The sequence below is a fragment of the Chrysemys picta genome, chromosome 5, assembly GCF_011386835.1.
Source record: "Chrysemys picta bellii isolate R12L10 chromosome 5, ASM1138683v2, whole genome shotgun sequence".
Taxonomy (NCBI): domain Eukaryota; kingdom Metazoa; phylum Chordata; order Testudines; family Emydidae; genus Chrysemys; species Chrysemys picta.
This window is the reverse complement of record NC_088795.1, coordinates 46,218,033-46,239,194: the sequence shown is the minus strand read 5'-3', so window position 1 is coordinate 46,239,194 and position 21,162 is coordinate 46,218,033. Positions and strand designations below refer to the sequence as shown.

The following is a 21,162-nucleotide window of genomic DNA, read 5'->3' as shown; positions in this document are numbered from 1 at the left end:
CCTCTCTGTTTTAAACCAAGAACAGGATTATATGAAAATGATTCTACTAAAATTGCAGAAAACTGGTTATGAATTGGTGAATCAAGCCATTCCTAATTTCAACAAGATTAAATTCCATAACAAATACCTTCACTCACCTATAAAAGTAAAGTTCATACAAGTCTACAATCTCAGCTTTAAACAATGTTTTCATGTATAATTTCACAGATCACAAACAACACAATTGGGTTTTCTTGATATTTTTATAAAATTTGCAAAGATATAGCACAAATTACACACACTGAATGCTAAATATGCACACATTTCATTCAATGAAAAAGTGAAAGTAAATATTCAAAGTCTATTACTTGTATATACAGTTTCAATCCAAATTTACATTTGCATCATTTTCATGGATAGAAAGAGGCATGGATCAAACAGCTCTGAGATGTATGACTAGTATGTTGAAAAGATGCTATTTAAAGTGTTCATTTGCATCAATTCCTACTATGTTAGTTCTTATTTTCCTTTGAAAATAGGTTACTTCTAAAAGGCTCAATTGTGTATTGAAATTACTTTAACTACTAGGAAGGCCACTGTTATATACTCATTTACAAGTGCGTATGTGTTCATAATTGTTCCATTCAGATTCACAAGGTAACATGACTGAAAAATTTTAATGGACTTGAAGTTACATCAACTTCTAAAATCCACTACAGGTTTAAAAATCATTCTTTGGATGTTGAGTCGTTTAGGACACCTCCCAGTAGTAAGGCATCAGTGTTAGACATTACTTCTAGTTATAAAGTTAACTGAAGGCTGTTTGGCAGTTAACAAGTATAGCAAAAATGAACTCATTCCTATCTTCCCACCTACCTTAGAAATAAGTAATTTCCTCAATTATACTAAATCTTCTAAATCAAAATAAATGACAATAAGTAATTACGGGTGATAAAACTCGTGATTTTACTCATGTTCCAACACTAGAAATGAATGTTTATTTGAATTGTTTACATTTAATGAAACTAATGTCTTGACCGGTTTGTTGAAGTCTCATTTAGTCTTATACCTAGCAGAATTTTAAATTACAACTTCATTCACATATATTCTAAAATAGAAAAACAAATTTAGAGTGAGTGCTTTAATTTTTAAATTTGTCTCAAAAGTAAAACTAAATATTGGAGTTGAAATTAAAATAAAATCTTAAAAAAAAAATCGATCTGCTATACCTCTCGTAGCACACTTTATAACCATGAAATAGAGAGAAATGAAAAAAAAAGAACCTCTATGAAACTGAGGATGATTTGAATATTATTTGCTATTTTATGAACCTGCAAAAACTGCAGATATTTAGTGAATTTAGGACAGTACATAAATCAACATACCCACTTTCCCCTTCTACTTTACTTTTGCTCACATTCATATAAAAACAAGTGTTGAACACTTCCTTAAAACTAAACCAGTTGATGTCCACTTAGAAAACTCCACACCTAACAAAACACTAACTATGGAGAAATAAAAAATAGAAAGCAAAATAATTAAATAGAATCCAGAAGCACACACAGTTCCTTAGAGTTTCACATCCTTAAATGTGCTTTTACTTTTTACAAAAAAAGCAAATATTTTTATAGTTATATATGTAAGAAGGAGCCTACAAACTTAGATCCTTTCTGTAATTTAAAAAAATATACATTCTCTCGGCTTTCATACGTACAATTAATAATTCATAATGGGGAAATTAGGTGAAGAAAGCTCAGTAAGTAACATGAATATATTGTATCTTCTTTAAGAAGTATGAGCTAAAATGTAAGGCATTCCCAAAATATTTTTTGCATATAGTACAGGAATGCCATTTTTGTAAACAATAGCTCAAGGAAAGCAATACTGAAACCATAGACATTTTCCTAGAAACCCTTTGATGATCTCAGAAACAGCCACCCCCAACCATGGGAAACATTTTTAACTTTCTTGTGAAAGAGAAAATGCAATCCTTTGTCTTCCCATACATTTGTTTTTAATCAAGCATTAGAACGGTTCCCCCTGAAAATTTCTGAACTAAAATATTGATGTAAAAGTTGGCCTCAAGAGCATTAACTTGTCTTAAATCTATTTTTCAGATGTCACCTTCTGTTGATTTTGTGGCAGCGCTGTTCTGGCCTAACTTGTCAATTGATTCCTGCGCAGTATTCCCATCGTGAAAGTTTACTGGGATCTGAAACTGATGGTCAGCTGTGGTTTCAGCAGCAATTAGAGTCTTAGAAGAGGATGTAGGCTGATGTCTAGGACAACCACTCTCCTCACCTATTGAAGGTGAAGGTCTTTTTCTCCCAGATATTTCACTAAGAGGAGGCTGAAAACATTAAATTAACCAGTTTAGTATTTTTTCTACAAGTATAGATATTACTACTTTTACTTTCATAGTAGAAGATCCAACTAGAATGACATGTTTAAAAGGTAGGAAGACTAACCCACTAAAACAGTGCTATTGTTATGAAAAATCTTTATTATAAACTCAGTAGTGTCCTAGTTTTTTTTTTTTTATAGACAACATCCATGCCCCCAAAGATTATATAGTCTAATTGAATTTTAAGATAGGTATTTGACTCCGTCCTGGCATTAAAAAAAATAGTCAAGCATGAAAAGAATAACCCAAAACAAAATATGTGGTAACAGTTAAGAGAAACATGAATTAAATGAAACTGTCCCACGCTAATGCTCTGGTGGTACACAAGGTCCCCGCCCTGTGCACTGAGCACCATCACCTACCCCAAAGTCACTGAGTTGGGAGCACACAGCACCTAAAGGAACATTAATTGGCTACCCAACCACAGTCTTAATGCCCAGCCATTTATGGAAAATTAACATTACATGAAAAAGCACAGAGTTTTCCTTTATACCAGGAGACAGACTCACAAACAGCAATTGAAGTCAGTAGACACTAAATAGTAAGTGTGATGGCTGTCAGTGCAATTCAGTAACAACTGCTCACTGGACATTATTGACTTGCTGCATTCTTATAACTAGCTGTTGAGAGATTACCTGCACTAAGAGCACTAATTACAGGTACATGGTCAGGTAATTAAAAACAAAAATGTCCTTACTTATTAGCTTAAGTTTATTAAATTGAACATTTTCTAAATCTATTTTTTTCCATTAGTTCTATTTAGCATTGGCATTTCACTCATCCTAGACAGTGAAAATGGATTAATCAGTTTCAATTTTGTTTAGTTTCACATTCTGGCTTCTTGTACCATGCTGCAAACATTAAAAATTAACAAATCTAAACAAAAGTATTTTATTTAAATGTTGTAAAAAAACCCAAAACAATCTTGGTTTTACAAAACCTAAATTAACCTGATAGTGTTCCTTTAGCAATAGTACAGTGAATGCTTTGTTAGCAGAGCTTACAAACTTACATCAACTCTGAAGTCCTCCAGTCTCTTAAAGTTACAAAGGTATTCCTGCAGTTTGGGGTCAACGGGTAGAGTTTTGGATTGAGTGTATTTCAGATAAGCCCAAAATTTTTCTAATCCATAAAGCTGACCTAAGAGCAGAAAAGATCATTGACAATTTTACAAGTTACAAAAAAGGAGTATTAAGTACCTAACTGTAAATAGGTAATTTCTCACAATTCCCCCATCTTTAAAGAGCCTTAAGAAATGGGAATTACCAGATTCATAGTCTTTTTTTGTTTCTTCTTGAAAATCCTTGAAGATCTCTTGTCTGAATTTTTTTTCCAAACCATAGCTGTAAAATCTAAACAAGCATTCCAATCCATACCTGCAAACAGAGAATAATGATTTAAGTGCATATTACACTTCCTCAAGGGATGTAAATGTTCTGTCCTTCCCCTTTACACTTGAGTAAAAATTAAATACCATGGTTTAAACTTTCTTTCCTACCCATCTGATCCCTTCCTTCCCTCCACCCATTTTTACTTACTTCTAAATTTCTTTCAGTGTTGTAAGTATTCAAGGAGTCAAATAAAAGAATGGGCTCTTATAAAAACATACTACTGACAATGGGTCTCAGATGGTCCCTCAGCTCCCACAATTGTGTGTGCAGCCCAGTGGAAGACAGGTTGATGCTTTAGTTTTCCTATAGATTGATATTTTTAACTTTGCAGTGAGGAAACGTGCAGAATACTTTAAAGATGCCAAGAGCTCGTTGACTTCATTCTCTACACATTTTCCTCCACTTTGAACCACGTGCTTTGTGGAATAATCTCCACTTCTAACATGTCAGTCACTTGAATCCTTGAGCTTCTGGAGATGTCAAACATATGGAATCTGTAGATGCTAAGCAAGGACTTCAGATTTTCTTTATTCCTTGATTACTTGGAGACATTCTCAACAAGATTTTTCACTCAAACCTGCCATGGCACACCCCCTTAAAACACAGTGTAATTGTTTGTTAAACTCCAACAATATGCTTGTCACTGGTACAAGACAAATAGTCTCTGCCTTCTTGCTTACAGTCTAAAAAATTAAGACAGCATGTTAAACAAGTTCCTTGAAACCAATGAACTGCTGTTTTGTACATCTTCACTTCTCCCAAATCCAGGGAAATCTATCTAAACTCAAAATCCCAATTTTGAGGAAGTTATACCAGAGAAATTATTGGAATATTTTTCTGTTTTTCTAGTAGTCTGAACAAACAAGAAGTTTTCCTCTTTTTCAGACTCTCTTTATAGCTGTGAGCAAGTTATTATATATAAGGTCTACCTTAAGCAGATGTTACAAAACAGATCCAGAAGTCACTTGGTGAAATTCTAGATCCGTGTTATGCAGGAGATCAGACTAGATGATCCAAGTGGTTTCCTCTGGCCTTAAAAATCTATGAATCTAAGCAGCAGCAGCATCTCTACCTCATATTCCTCACAGTCAGTAAAATGGGTAATACTTATTCTGCCTTCCTTATTGTGAGGATTAGTGTGGATGTAACACTTTCCAATTACAAAGGTGAAGTAGTAGTATATACTACATTAAAGGATTTGGAAGAAGCTCTATCATGTGCAGGGGAAAAAAAATCTTTCATGGATAAATCACAACTAGAGTGATCAGATCCTACATCCTACTTTCAGTATTATACCAATTCTCCAATTCTAAGCATTGCAAAAAATATGAAGACCGCTGTTTGAACAAATGGAAAAAAGAGCTATAGACTATTAAGCTACATGGAAAGAATGAGCCAAGAAACTGTTTATACCACAAAAACTATCATCATGCAATTGTGCATTCCCTGCAGAGCCAAAACATCCTGTAAGTATATATACCAATAACTCACTAAACTGTCCTAAATATCAAAGTATCTGAACACTTAATTTTATAAAAAAACAACTTGATAGTCTATTTTGTCATACTCTCTCTTCTCTCTCCATTTCCAGGAATAGAAGGGATGTGTTTTTCTTCTTCTATTATCTTAATTATGGAAAAGGACAAATAGATGGGTTTTGCATTTTGTCTTGAGGACTTGTAGGGTTTATAGTCATTTTAAATCATTTAAAAAAGGAGTGTGGAGAGTTCCATCATCCTTGCAGCTATGTCGGGGCAGAGGGTGGAAGAGAGCACATGCACCAGGCCTTGGTAATTTAAAGGCAGAACCTTAAAACCTGACTGATGAGCAGTCAGTGAAGTGACCAACACACCAGATGGATGTGTTCTTGTTAGCTTTGTGTTGCTCAGTAGGCAGGCTGATATGTTCTGTAACAACTGCAGTTTCCTCAGCATCTGCAGTTTCATTCCCAGATACAGTGTGATACAGGAAGTCTGGAATTCAACGTACAGGGTGCTGTGGCCTACAATTCATAAATCAAGATAAGGTGGAGTGTCCTGGACAACAGTAGGCAGAAGCAGTTCATTCTGGCTATTGTTATTTGGGTAACCAGCATCAGCAAGTTCAGCAAGACTCAGGCTGCATACCAATTTGATGATGTGAAAGCCTCTCACTGACTGGTGAAGCATTAACTAGTTCCTCAGAACATTTCACTCTCCTCATCAGCATTATCTATGGTACTTGTCCAGTTTTGCTTCAGTCAGCTGTTCTTCATCCAACAGTTGATCTCATTCAGGCTCAGGGACAGCTAGGAAACAGTACTTATCTTTATTTCATAAGCACACAGTAGGGCTGGGTGTGTCTCCATAGTGCTGGCTTTTAAAATCATGGTCTGACAGACAATAAATAGGATTTTGGAGAGCATAGAGCTTTGGGAATTTTCACATAAGCTCTGGATGTGCATTTCCCATTTCCCAGCACAATCCTCTGAATTCAGAGAGTGAGGATTAGGAACCATACTATCATTCTAATGCCCTATTATATCTTTGAAAGTGAGCTAGCAACGTTCCATACAATATTCTAGGACCGCATGTACCTTCTGCCAAATCTTTTGAAGAACTTGGAAATCACACTAAATTGTGGCAGGTGTACTTTACATCTAACTCCCCATACATCAGAGACATCTGTCACCAGATTTAAGAGCAGTCAAGGACCTAACAGAGTTTAATTACTTTAGTGTTGTATCCGATAGCAAAAAGATCCATCATCACTGGATGACCCTCTCAAAGATTTACTTTGCTACAAAACTTCTGCTCATGGTGGCCTATGATTCTGTGATTTATTGGGTAGTATGACTTTTCCCTCTTTTTTAAAATGCTGGTCAGATGCACCAATGAGGAAGACATTTTTATCTGAGATAAACCATTCCCAAAGACTTGCTGCTTCTTGATATAAAAACAGAAGACAAAATTCTTCTGGGATTTTAACAGTACATTACCACTATGTTACCTGTGAAAACCTGTCCCAACTTACATTTGATCAGAGGAGCAACATTCAGAGAGCAATTTACAGGCCCAAAAATTGTGCGCGCCATATGACCTCCATCAGTCTGCAAAGGTCTTGGGTCACCAACAGGCCCAGATGAGTATCCAACAACCTAAACTACGAATGTCCATTTTAACAAAGACAGAACTGATAGTGCAAAGGAAATCTCCAGCAAAACATGATCTAGATGGGATCATCACACCGGAAAAATGACACTTTCCAGAGGAGTCCAAATCCTGTCTAGATTGAAATAATGCATTTAGAGAGGAAATTCAACCAGCTTTTCTTTTGCTCCTGGAATCCAGCTGGGGGTCTACTTTTTCTTGAGCCCTGATGATAGCTGCGAAGAGGATACCATAGGGAAAAGACTACACAGATTTCATTATCCAAGGGGATGTATTCAACATCAGATGACGACAGACAAATTAATGGATTTCATTTGTATGACTTAGATCAGACATTGGTATTGATGACTCAAGAGTTTTTGATCAGACTTAGCTGTTCCGTCCTCTTCTAAAGAACCTTGAGATTCCTATCACTCTCACTTCAGACTTAGGGTGGAAAGAGTGCAAAAGCACACAGCTGTGAGGTGAATGCCCAGATCTCCAAGGCATTTTTGGCTTTGGGCATGTTGGTCCATTAAAGGATTACTGCTGTAGTGAATAATGTAAAAAGTGATTACTTTCCACTTGTACTATGACAAAGACCCAAGTTTACCAAGGCTTAGGATGTCATTGGTCTACCTAAACTTTTTAACCTACTGTACACTGAAAGTAGAATATTAAAAAAATAGAAAACTATATAAGTGTAGCACAACAGAACATAATGAGGATGTGCTTGGGGACAGACCTTTCTATACTCACAGAATGCTCGGATCTATGACCAACGCAGGGGTATCCCTTAACAGTTTTACTTTTACCCATGATTTTGTGGCTTGCAAGGCATTACACATGATTTTTAGAGTATGAAATGAAGACAATTTCATGAAAAAGAAACTTTTGATCTTTTCGAGATTAAGACATCATATGTTTTGAATCATAGCAATGTCAAGTCAAAGGTATTGATGGCCACAGGGCAATCCCTCCCACAAAAGAGAATTCTTCTGTTGTGCACAGACAGAATAGCAAGTCCTCCGTAATTCTGGCAAAGAATGTGTGACCAGAAAAAAAAGAGACATTAGTGGGGCTCTTCTACCCTGCTAATTCCCAGTTGCCATGTCAGCCTCTAGTGCCACTGGCATCCAATGTAACTTATAGAAACCCTTAGGGTACTCTAATTTATACTGGGGTGATCACACCAGCATACAAACAGCTCAGAACTGGGAGGAAACAAAGGTATTAAAACCATACAGTACCAATTTTCTTTATTATATTGACAGTGCTCCTGGAGGAGAAAAAATAAATTTTCACTAATTTTAAATTAATCAAGGGGTTAAAATAATTAGGTTGGCTTACAATTCACACAATATACAAATTTGAATACAATTTATTTTGAGTTTCATAGAGTCTAATGATCAATAATTGGGGATCTGACATCATGGTATGTCTAATGTCATCTATAGCAGCATTACTATTATTTGTTTATACTTTTCTAATTTGCCAAAACTACATTTGTTACTAGAGAAACTTGAAGACTAATTTTGAAAATGCTACAACGAGTCAAACTGATACTATAAAAGATTCAAGTTTTTTAAAGTTACTCTGAACACATGGACCCCCATTTCTTAAAATGAAAGGTAGAAAGAAACCCAAATTATTCAAAACTTACAGAATAAATGTAATACCTGTAGTGTTCTTTTGCATCATCTAGAGCAAGCTGTCTGAATTCCTCGTACATTTTCTTGTTAAAGTGATCTCTGAGAAAAAAGGACCAGAAACGAAAGAGTGTGTTCATTTCCTGGGATTGGCCAATTCCCAACCGTTTTCTCTCTGGAGGAAAAAAAAAAAAAATACAAAACAATGACAAAACCGCTAGTTTTAACTATATAAATACACTATCTCAAATATAAACGGTTGGAAAAAATTCTATTTTTTATTAGTTGAATATACAATAAAAGTTCAGATGGTGTAAATATAAACTCTCCTCAAAAAACAGTTCAAACAATTCTAGTTAAGTCAATTTGAATGAAGTTTCTAAATTCACCTAAATCAGTTAGATATTACTTGTCAAGCTGATATTTATAAGATCAGTTGTTCAAAATAGTCACTTAAAAAAAATAAGCAAACTCAAAGCCCATAACCACTGACATGAAAATTTCAGTGATACAGCAAAGAACTGATGTAAAATGTATAAATGTTTTTCCCCCTAAATTGCCATTGAATTTAAAAGAAAACCAACCACATATAAATTGCCCCAAATTACTTTCTTTTACAACATGTAAGTGCTTACGTGATAAAAGTTACACAGAAAATAAACTTGCTCACAAAATCCATCAGAGATAATTTGGAATGCCTTTCCAAGCTAAGTTACCAAATAATCATATAGACATTTTTCTTAAGAATACTTGGTTTACTATATAAAAAGCAGGCAAAGAAAAAAAAAGTGGAAAAATAGCATTATAATAATATCTGATTATTGCCAGGTAAAATTTCTGAGAACGTGTTTGGCATCTTACCAACTAGGCACCTTCGACGATATTTGTGGTACACTTGTTGTGTAAAGCCATTTTCCTTTAAAAGTTCATGAGAAGGATGCTGGAACTTGGGAAGTGAGTGTGGGGTACACCCATAGCTTCCTGCTTTTGGAGCACCTTCTGAAGGCGAAGCATTTGAACTGCTGTTGAAACAAAAAATATTTGTAAAAACAATGAGGGGTACTTGTGGCACCTTAGAGACTAACAAATTTATTTGAGCATAAGCTTTTGTGGGCTAAAACCCACTTAATCAGATGCATGGAGTAGAAAATACAGTAGGAAGATATATAGAACAGTACATGAAAAGATGGGAGTTGCCTTACCAAGTTTTGGGGGGGGGAGATCGAGACAATTCAATTAAAGTGGGCTATTATCAACAGGATGAAAAATCACTTTAGTAGTGGTAATCAGGGTGGCTCATTTCAAACAGTTGACAAGAAGGTGTGGGTAACTGTAGGGGGAAATTAGCATGGGGAAATTAGTTTTTAGTTCTTGTAGTGACCCATCCACTCCCAGTCTTTATTTAGGCCTAATTTGATGGTGTCCAGTTTGCAAATTAATTCCAGTTCTGCAGTTTCTCGTTGGAGTCTGTTTTTGAAGTTTTGTTGTTGAAAAATTCATAGATTCATAGGATTCTAGAACTGGAAGGGACCTCGAGAGGTCACCGAGTCCAGTCCCCTGCCCTCATGGCAGGAACAAATACTGTCTAGACCATCCCTGATAGACATTTATCTAACCTACTCTTAAATATCTCCAGAGATGGAGATTCCACAACCTCCCTAGGCAATTTATTCCAGTGTTTAACCACCCTGACAGTTAGGAACTTTTTCCTAATGTCCAACCTAGACCTCCCTTGCTGCAGTTTAAGCCCATTGCTTCTTGTTCTATCCTTAGAGGCTAAGGTGAACAAGTTTTCTCCCTCCTCCTTATGACACCCTCTTGCATTAACTACTCCCAGAGCTGTTAGAATAGCATAGTTACTATCACGTTCCCTCTCAGTCTTCTCTTTTCCAAACTAAACAAACCCAATTCTTTCAGCCTTCCTTCATAGGTCATGTTCTCAAGACCTTTAATCATTCTTGTTGCTCTTCTTTGGACCCTCTCCAATTTCTCCACATCTTTCTTGAAATGCGGTGCCCAGAACTGGACGCAATACTCCAGTTGAGGCCTAACCAGCACAGAGTAGAGCGGAAGAATGACTTCTCGTGTCTTGCTCACAACACACCTGTTAATGCATCCCAGAATCACGTTTGCTTTTTTTGCAACAGCATCACACTGTTGACTCATATTTAGCTTGTGGTCCACTATAACCCCTAAATCCCTTTCTGCCATACTCCTTCCTAGACAGTCTCTTCCTATTCTGTATGTGTGAAACTGATTTTTCCTTCTTAAGTGGAGCACTTTGCATTTGTCTTTGTTAAACTTCATCCTGTTTACCTCAGACCATTTCTCCAATTTGTCCAGATCATTTTGAATTATGACCCTGTCCTCCAAAGCAGTTGCAATCCTTCCCAGTTTGGTATCATCTGCAAACTTAATAAGCGTACTTTCTATGCCAATATCTAAATCGTTAATGAAGATATTGAACAGAGCTGGTCCCAAAACAGACCCCTTGCTACTTTTAAGTCTGTATTGAGTGTCCAGGGAGACTGAAGTGTTCTCCAATTGCTTTTTGAATGTTATAATTCTTGACTTCTGATTTGTGTCCATTTATTCTTTTGCGTAGAGACTGTCCCGTTTGGCCAATGTACATGGCAGAGGGGCATTGCTGGCACATGATGGCATATATCACATTGGTAGATGTGCAGGTGAATGGGCCCCTGATGGTGTGGCTGATGTGGTTAGTTCCTATGATGGTGTCCCTTGAATAGATATGTGGACAGAATTTGCAATGGGGTTTGTTGCAGGGTTAGGTTAGTGTTTTTATTGTGTGGTGTGTAGTTGCTGGTGAGTATTTGCTTCAGGTTGGGGGCTGTCTGTGAGGACTGGCCTGTCTCCCAAGGTCTGAGAGAGTAAGAGATCGTCCTTCAGGATAGGTTGTAGATCCTTGATGATGCGCTGGAGAGGTTTTAGTTGGCGGCTGAAGGTGACGGCTAGTGACGTTCTATTACTTTCTTTGTTGGGCCTGTCCTGTAGTAGGTGACTTCTGGGTAAACCTTCTGGCTCTGTCAATCTGTTTCTTCACTTCAGCAGGTGGGTACTGTAGTTTTAAGAACGCTTGTTAGAGATCCTGTAAGTGTTTGTCTCTGTCTGAGGAATTGGAGCAAATGTGGTTGTATCTTAGAGCTTGGCTGTAGACAATGGATCGTGTGATGTGGTCTGGATGAAAGCTGGAGGCATGTAGGTAAGTATAGCGGTCAGTAGGTTTCTGGTATAGGATGGTGTTTATGTGACCATTGCTTATTTGCACTGTAGTATCCTTGAAGTGGATCTCTTGTGTGGACTGGTCCAGGCTGAGGTTGATGGTGGGGTGGAAATTGTTGAAATCCTGGTGGAATTCCCGAAGGGCCTCTTTCCCATGAGTCCAGATTATGAAGAGGTCATCAGTGTAGCACAAGTAGAGTAGGGGCATTAGGGGACGAGAGCTGAGGAAGTGTCAGCCATTAAAATGTTGGCATACTATGGGGCCATGCGGGTACCCATAGCAGTGCGCTGACTTGAAGGTATACATTGTCCCCAAATGTGAAATAGTTGTGGGTGAGGACAGAGTCACAAATTTCAACCACAAGGTTTGCCGTGACATTATCGGGGATACTGTGTTATTGCACAAACACCACATTTTTTCAGGTTTAACATTAAGAATTGCCAGCCATCTTGCATTAACTACTCCCAGAGCTGTTAGAATAGCATAGTTACCAAATGGCCACCATCACATTTGCATTGGCCCCAAGACATGTCCTCCCACTCACACCAACAAAAAAAAGGGATCACCGAACTTTGAGATAAAGAGCACAGGGAGAAATCTAGGATGCCAATGGCACAAAATTAAATACAAATCTATATGCCAAAAGCAAGGGAAAGTAGAACAGCAGCCTAGGACAGAGAGGACCAAGGGTTAGGGTTGCCAACTTTCTAATCACAGAAAACTGAACACCCCTGCCCCTGTGCCTTTTCCAAGGCCCTACCCCCCATTCACTCCATCACCCCTCCCTCCGTCGCTCGCTCTCCTCCACCCTCACTCACTCGCTCATTTTCACCAGGCTGGGGCAGGCAGTTGGGATGCGGGAGTGGGCTCTGGGGATGAGGGGTTTGGGGTGCAGGAGGGGGCTCCGGGCTGGAGCTGAGGAGTTCAAAGTGCGGGAGGGGGCTCTGGGCTGGGGCATAGGGTTGGAATGCGGGAGGAAGTGGGGGGTGTGAGCTCCGCAAGGGAGTTTGGGTGCAAGGGGGGGCTCAGGGTTGGGGTGCAGGCTCCGGGCGGTGCTTACCTCAGACGGCTCCCAGAAGCAGTGACATGTCCCTTAGGTTCCTAGACAGCAGGGTGGAAAGGGGGCTCTGCACAGTGCACCTGCCCGCAGGTGCCGCCCCCTGCAGCTCCCATTGGCTGCTGTTCCTGGCCAATGGGAGCTGCGGAGCCCCCATGTCCGCCCCTATGCCTAGGAGCCTAAGGGACATGTCGCCACTTCGGGGAGCTGCGTGGAGCTGGGTAAGGAGCCTATCTGTGCCGCCAACCAGACTTTTAGAGGCCTGGTCAGCGGTGCTAACTGAAGCTGCCAGGGTCCCTTTTTGACTAGGTGTTCTGGTCGAAAACTGCACACTTGGCAACCCTACCATGGGTCGATTGCGAAAGAAGTGGAGGGAGCTAGAAGCTAAAGTAGAGATGGCGGAGTGGGCCAAGAGGAAACCGTTGACCACTCCAGAGCTTGCTGGGTCACCTAAAAAGATAGCAACAAGAGCTAGAGGATACAAGTACCTCCTAGCGGAAGATTGATTAGTTGATAGAACTGAACAGGAATTAGTCCAGTTAGGATGTAGGCAGAGAGACAGAGAAACAGCAGTGCTTAATGCTGAAGCAGGACTTTAGCCAAGCTTCAGGCAGACAAGGAGGCCAGGAAACAGAGGCTGATGGCAGAGCCGTGAGTTCAAGGAGGTACAATGGGCATACAGGCAGAGCCTTGAACTCAGTGGGATACAGTGGAGACCCAGACAGTACATCAGCAGCAGACCAGAACACGTGAGAGGCCAACGGTGCAAATAGTGGTCCTTTGGGGAAAGGGAAATAGGACACCCGTTTTATGGCTCCCATCATGAGGACTGGAGATCAGAATTACTGGCTGCCGCAGAAGGAGAGCTACATGTAGTTCAATGAGGACAAGTCTACACTAAAGTGCAGCAGCAGTGCAGCTACACTGATTCAGCTGCGCTACTGTAGCACGTCTGGTGAAGACACGCTATGCTGATGGGAGAGCACTCTCCCGTCGGCTATGTCTATGTGAGAGCGTTTCCCACCAGTGTGGACAGCGCTTAGGTCGATGTAACTTACGTTGTTTAGGGGAATGTCTTTTTCACACCCCTCAGCACATAAATTACATCAACTTAAGTGGTAGTGTAGACCAGCCCTGAGAGAAAGAGACCTGCCTGTGGAAGATCAGGACACTTGCAAGGAAAGAGGTCACCTGATCTTGATAGTCAGTGAGCCTGAGGGAGAATTAGAGACTGCATGCAGAGACTTTGAAACCCTGGAGAAGATGAGGGTCTATATAGACTGATTGGTCTTGAAGATATGAATTTTAATACTGGTATTAAGGACTGTGCAGAACTTGGGGAATCCAGGTATATATGAATGAGTTTATATGGAATTTTTTTTTGTTTTGGGTTAGGGGTGAGAGCAGTCCAGATGTGGCCTCACAGCTCAGGGAAAAATTCTGCCTGTGAAAGAGGCAGGTTTTTCCTGAAAAACGGGGAGAGGTATGTCACAGGGTAGCTGACTCTAAAACTGAAGTAGGTCTAGCTCCTCTGTGCCCGAACAGGTGCTCCCTCTTGGCCCAATTAAGGGGGCAGTGCTGCACCTGGGGCTAACAGTTGATGTGTCTCCTTGTATTCTCTCTTCACCGTTTCCCTGCTATTCTTTTGTATTTTATTCTCACTTTTCTTTCCCCAATCCCTTTTTCCTTTCTTGCTGTATTCCTTCTGTCCACCAGTCCTCTTCATTTGTAAATACGTTTTGCATATTCACATACTTCTCACCAATAACTGTTCCACTGGCTCTATGCACTGAATAAATCACAGCAAATTATTCCATGATAAAAATTACTACCTCACAGAAGATGTTCTTGGCCTGTGATCTCTGGAATCCATTACCCAACCAACATGGCATTCTAGCGGAGGGTTTGTACTATGTCGTGTTTTTCTTTTTCTTGGAATCTAAAAAAACAAATGCAACATTGCAAAGTATTTCACTGATGTAACTGCAGTCACTTTCTGAAAACTGGAAAAATCACAAGTGATCAGGTAAGCTGCTATTTCCCCCAAACTACAGCTCAACGTTTCATGTTGCGTATAACACACTGTGAAGTCACATGAAGTCATAAAACTCCAGCATCATAACCCAAGAACCAGTCTTAAACAGAAATTCAATGTCTTTGGATATTTTGCCTTTTCATTATGGAATTTCTAATGATATTTACCCAACTCAAAGATGCCATTTCTCAGAACTGGAGAAAACATCAGTAAAGTAAGTTGTTTAAAACAATATAAGCCACCCCCCGTTACAAAAAGAAGTGAAGATAACTAACAGTACTGTTGCATTATGTTAATAAAAAAGTTTGACTTGATGAAACTTTATGCACAAGGTTTTTCTGTTTACCTTTACATCAATGGATCTTGTTTCTTTAACAACAGGATAGAATCTTGGCGTTTTGTTGGGATCTTGTAACCTTGGGGTACGAGGTGTTTTGGGTGTTCTGGCAGGATGAACTCTTGGAGATTCTGGGACTGCTGTTGGCAGTGAACGAGCCATTGTTGTTGGAGGTACTTCTACAACACCAAACAATTTGCAAGCTAGCTCATCTGTTAAATCTGTAAATAGAAAAAGAGACTTAGATTGCTAACATACATGTATACAGAAGTATTTCATTTTCAGTTGACATTTAATGGACAGACAGAATATCTTTGAAATTCATTTGTATTCTGCCTAAAAATTTCGACATTAATTAACAAAGGACAAAGTATGAGTTTATTGATGCAGCCCATACTGCTTAACCTCCATCTAAATTAACTCAATTTATATAGTTTGGGTTTTAAAAGCTCCTGTTAATCAAGACATACAAAACTCACTGGAAAAAAGACAGTTACCTTTTCAGTAACTGGAGTTCTTTGAGATGTGTTGCTCATGTCTATTCCACAATAGGTGTGCGTGCTCGCCACATGCACTGCTGCCGGAAGTTTTAACCCTAGCAGTACCTGTAGGGGAGCGCCTTAGTGACCCCTGGAGTGCCGCCCCCATGGCGCGGTATAAGGGGAGCTGCACGCTCCCCCCACCATCAGTTCCTTCTTGCCAGACAACTCTGACAGAGGAGGAGGGTGGGATGTGGAATAAACATGAGCAACACATCTCGAAGAACACCAGTTATGGAAAAGGTAACCGTTTTTTCTTCTTCGAGTGATTGCTCATGTGTATTCCACATAGGTGATTCCAAGCTATATCTGTTGGAGGTTGGAAGGAGTTCACAAACTCTCGGGATGGAGAATGGCCCTGCCGAACCTGCCATCCTCCCTGGTCTGAGAGACAATCGCATAATGTGAGTTGAACATGTGAACTGGAGACCACGTGACAGCCCTACAAATGTCCTGAATGGGGACATGGGTCAAAAAGGCAGCCGACGAGGCCTGCGTCCTAGTCGAGTGCGCCTTCACAATTGGGGGCGGAGCGATTCCTGCCAGGTCATAACAGGTACGGATGCATGAGGTGATCCAGTTGGAGAGCCGCTGAGTGGAGATCGGCCGACCTTTCATGCGCTCGGCCAAGGCGATGAACATTTGCGAGGACTTTCTGAACGGCTTATTACGCTCCAGGTAAAAAGCCAGAGCCCATCTCACAACCAGTGTGTGGAGGCGGCGTTCCTCACTGGACACATGGGGCTTGGTGCAGAGGACTGGCAGAAAAATGTCCTGACCCATATGATGGGCAGAAACCACCTTCGGGAGGAAAGACGGGTGTGGGCAGAGCTGGACCTTATTTTTATGAAGCAGTGTGTACAGGGGCTTGGAGGTCAGGGCCCTGAGTTCCGAGACCCGCCTAGCCAATATGATCCCTACCAGGAAGGCCACCTTCCAGGAGCATGTGGCTAACAGCTCAAATGGGGACCCCATGAGATGGGCCAACACCAGGTTTAGATCCCACTGTGGGACTGGGGGCCTAACATACGGGAAGAGACGAGCCAACCCCTTAAAGAACCAGCCTTAGCATGGGAGAATACCACTTGGCCCTGCACCGGCGGATGGAAGGCCGATATGGCCGCCAGGTGCACCTTGACTGACGAGGGCGCCAGGCCCTGGCATCTTAAGATGAAGGAGGTAGTCGAGAATAAGCTGGATCGGGGCGGACACCGGGGAAACGCCCCGCCCGTCCGCCCACCTGGAAAACAGAGACCACTTTGTCAAGTAGGCTCAGCGTGTGGAGGGCCGCCTGCTTTCTAGGAGGATGCGCTGAACCCCTTCTGAGCACGTCCTTTCCTCCCTACCTATCCATTAAGCAGCCACGCCATGAGGTAGAGTGCCGCTAGGTTGGGGTGGAGGAGGTGGCCCTGGTCCTGGGAGAGCAGGTCCGGGTGGGATGGCAATGGCCATGGCGGGGCGACCGCCAGGCCTGTGAGGGTCCCGTACCAATGCTGCCTGAGCCATGCCAGGGCAATCAGAAGGACCTGGGCCTTGTCCGTCTTTATCTTTTCCAGGACCTTGCCGATCAGCAGGAACGGGGAAAGGCATCGAGAAACTGGCTTGACCAAGCCAGGAGGAAGGCATCAGAGATAGCGCCCCATCCCAGCCCCTGAGCAGAACCAGGGACAGCAATGGTTCTGCCGAGTCGCGAACAGGTCCACCTGGGGAGTTCCCCGCACTTGGAAAAGTCTGTGCACCACCTCTGGGTGGAGAGACCACTCATGCTGAGAGGAGAAGTCCCTGCTCAAGCAATCCGCCCATGCGTTCCGGTCGCCTGGCAGATGGAAGGCCTGTAGGCAGATGTCGTGGGCTATACAAAAGTCCCACAGCCTGAGGGCTTCGTGGCAGAGGGCAGAGGATCAGGCCCCGTCTTGCCTGTTGATGTAGAACATCACGGCCATGTTGTGCGTGAGGACCCTGACCATCCGGCCCTCCAGGTGCGAGCAGAAGGCCATGCACACCAGCCGTACCGCCCTGAGCTCCTTGACGTTTATGTGGAGGGTCCGATCCTGAGCCAACCACAGACCTTGCTTCTGAACATTCCCCACATGGGCCCCCCCATCCCAGGTCCGACATGTTGGACACCAGTTCCAGCGACGGCACCCTCCCCTGAATGGGACCCCTTAGAGCATGTTTCTTGGGGAGGACCACCACCATAGGGAGGTGATCACTGGCTTGGGCACTGTGAGGACTTAGTCCATCCTGTCCCTGGCCTGGGAGAACTCCGAGGCCAATCAGAGCTGGAAGAGCCTCATCTTGAGTCTGGCATGAAAGACCACATACATGCACGCTGACATGCAACCCAAAAGCTGGAGGCACACTCTGTCTGTCACCAGAAACCTTGTGACCGTGTCGATGAGCCCCTTCAGGGTCTCGAACCTGTCTGGTGGGAGGGAGGCTCTTCCTAGCCTTCTTGGCGTGTCCCGTGGACTGGGAGCGGTGCTGACTAGTCGATGGTGCCGAAGGGTCGCCGCACACTGACACCGCAGTGCCCATTACCGACTCGGAGCAGCGCGCCAGAGCCGGGGTCAGCGCCGACTCCATCAGAATAGCCCGGAGCCTAATGTCCCTTTCTCTCTTGGTCCGAGGCTTAAAACAACTTGCAAATCTTGCAGCGATCACCGAGATGGGTTTCCCCCAAACAGCGTAAATAGTTCGCATGCAGATCACTCACTGGCATAGATCGCCTAGAAGTGTCACACGACTTAAAACCCAGGGCACGGGGCATGCCCCGGCCCGGGTGCTCTAGATAAACTAAACTAACTAAACGTACCATACACTGAATGAACAAGCAGTTTTGGGGATGAGCTACAGCAAAGCTGGAGCAGAGCAGTTCCGAAGCACCTTCACTGGTGGCAAGGAGGAACTGAGGGTGGGGGGAGCGTGCAGTGCCCCTTATACCACATCATGGAGGCACCACTCCAGGGATCCTACGGGGCTCCCCTAGGGGTACTGCTAGGGGAAAAACTTTGGCACCAGTGCACGTGGCAAGCACATACACCTATTGTGGAATACACATGAACAATCACTCGAAGAACTATTATGACTTACAAACAAAGTTAAGAAATTCAAAATTTCACCTCAAACTGCCTTACTTAAACTATATTCACTGCTAGAAGTTATATCTACATCTTGCAAATCTCTTGCCTTGATTACTGTAACTTTCTGTCCCGACTACCAAATACAGTTTATCCAAAATGTTTCAGTTAAATCAGGTGTAGGCAACCTATGGCACACGTGCCAAAGGCGGAATGCAAGCTGATTTTCAGTGGCATTCACACTGCCCAGGTCCTGGCCACCGGTCCGGCGGGCTCTGCATTTTAATTTAGTTTTAAATGAAGCTTCTTAAACATTTTAAAAACCTTATTTACTTTACATACAACAATAGATTAGTTATATATTATAGACTTATAGAAAGAGACCTTCTAAAAATTTTAAAATGTATTACTGGCGCGCGAAACCTTAAATTAGAGTGAATAAATGAAGACTCGGCACACCACTTCTGAAAGGTTGCAGACCCCTGAGTTAAATCAACCCAGGAGATATTCAAGATCAGAAAAGGCTTTTGTAAGAAAGGGCAGACTGGTGATTTTAGAAAAGCAACAGTAAAAGGATTTAGCAAGAGACTAAGTTAGGGGAGAAAAAGAGAATAAAAAATGTACTACAAAAATAAGCTGAACATATTTTAAGAAAACAGAAAAATGTCAGTAATTTTCTATCAAGCCTTCTATAAAACACTAGTTAAATAAATGTTTAAAAGATAACATTACTTAAAAGCTTGTTAAAGTTCCAGTATTTCTATGGCTTGAGCTCATTACAAGTAAAGTGTAATGTTGCTAACAGTCATGAAGATATATAGGATGGGGAAAATATATTGCACACACAAAATAAACTATGCAGAACATGGCGACTAATGCTGGATTTATGTACATTTTAACAAAAAGTTTTGCTTTCTTTTTGTTGCATTTTAAGCAAAAGTCTAATAATTTTAGAATCAGATAGATAATCTGTACTTTTTTCCCCTAGGAGCCAATGTTTTCCTGATTCCATTTCCCCTTCTATGTGTAACATAAGAACTAGTGAGTGTGTGTGTTCCTCTTTCTGTTGCCAGATGGAATTAGACTTACCTGTAAGAGGCAAGTTAGGTGCCTAACTTACTTAGGTCCTTTTGAAATACCACTAGGATGCTATCTACATCTTTAGGCTCCTAAAAATCTTTGAAAATCTGGCCCTGCATCCTTTATAAAATGCAGCCACTAGACTGCAATGTGGTCACACATCTGAACAATGGTAAAATTGCCAAAAGTGCTTCAGTGACTTTGGTGCCCAAGTTCTATTTTCAAACCTGACTTAGGCACGTCCTAAGTCTCAATGACTTTTGATGAGCTTCTGGTTCTCTTCAGCACCTAACTAATTTTGAAACTGGAACTTGGGCTCTGAAGTCACCTAAGCAATTTTGACAAAAATTTTCCCCAAATCTAATTCTATCCAGAAGCAGCTATGGTATACGCATACCATTGTCTTACACAAAGAGGGAGGAAATTAATCAGAAAAGGTCTGTGTCTTGGGGCAGATGGGTATAAATTCTATCTAAAATTCTTAGACATCTCAAACTAGACAAGTACAAGTTGAAACATAGGCCTGTATATATTGAGATATTCAAAATCAGTGTCAAAACACGTACTACTATGATTTTCAATATTATAATTCCTGATGTTACTGTAAATTACAGTAGCAATTTAATGGAAATAAAACATTCATAAAACAAATTGTGAAGTTTTGATAACACTGTATTCATTTATGGAAACAGTGAATTATTCCAAAAACTACATTAAGAACAGCCACAATGGGTCAAACCAATAGTCACTCTAACTAGTATCCTGCCTTCTGACCGTGGTCAATGCAAGGTGCCTCAGAGTACTCCTGGGGGAATTCCGTGCTACTCCACAGGCACAGAATTCATGTCCGCAGATTTCTTTGCTTCCCTGCAGGAAAATGACTTCTGAGGGGAGAGTCACAAGAGCAGTCATTCGCCCCACCCTGCACCCCAGAGCAGCTGGGGGAGACAAATCAGTGGGGAAGGAGTGGAGGGAAGAGGGGCATGGGTGTGCATGTGTGGAGAGATGTCAATCATTGCTGGGGGGGGCAAGGGCGGGACAGAGGGGCGTGCGAACAAGAGAGACTCTGTCCCTCTTGCTTGCTATTGCGGCGCACCCAGCATGGAGAGGCAGATCTAAGGGTTATTTGGAAGTAGGCCTAAGGCAGGCTTGTCCCTTCAGGCAGAGCTAAATGTAGCAGTCTGACTGCTTAGTTGTTTCCATTGTGTTAGTGAATAGTTCCCATTCTTAGTGAATTTC

General features: G+C 41.6%; 1 protein-coding gene across 7 annotated transcripts in view; it reads right to left on the bottom strand.

The window, feature by feature from the left end:
- Positions 1 to 223: 223 nt before the first annotated feature.
- LARP1B (La ribonucleoprotein 1B) overlaps positions 224 to 21,162 on the bottom strand; it is a 108,598-nt gene continuing 87,659 nt past the window's right edge. For all 7 annotated transcript variants that reach the window (XM_065597679.1, XM_065597678.1, XM_005282756.5 and 4 more), the window contains 7 exons: positions 15,234 to 15,445; positions 14,685 to 14,791; positions 9,413 to 9,573; positions 8,582 to 8,726; positions 3,650 to 3,759; positions 3,396 to 3,523; positions 224 to 2,329 (listed from right to left, as the gene is read on the bottom strand). In XM_065597679.1, coding sequence (XP_065453751.1) covers positions 2,093 to 2,329; positions 3,396 to 3,523; positions 3,650 to 3,759; positions 8,582 to 8,726; positions 9,413 to 9,573; positions 14,685 to 14,791; positions 15,234 to 15,445 — 1,100 coding nt within the window. In that variant the 3' untranslated portion in view covers positions 224 to 2,092. The remainder of the gene's footprint in view (positions 2,330 to 3,395; positions 3,524 to 3,649; positions 3,760 to 8,581; positions 8,727 to 9,412; positions 9,574 to 14,684; positions 14,792 to 15,233; positions 15,446 to 21,162) is intronic.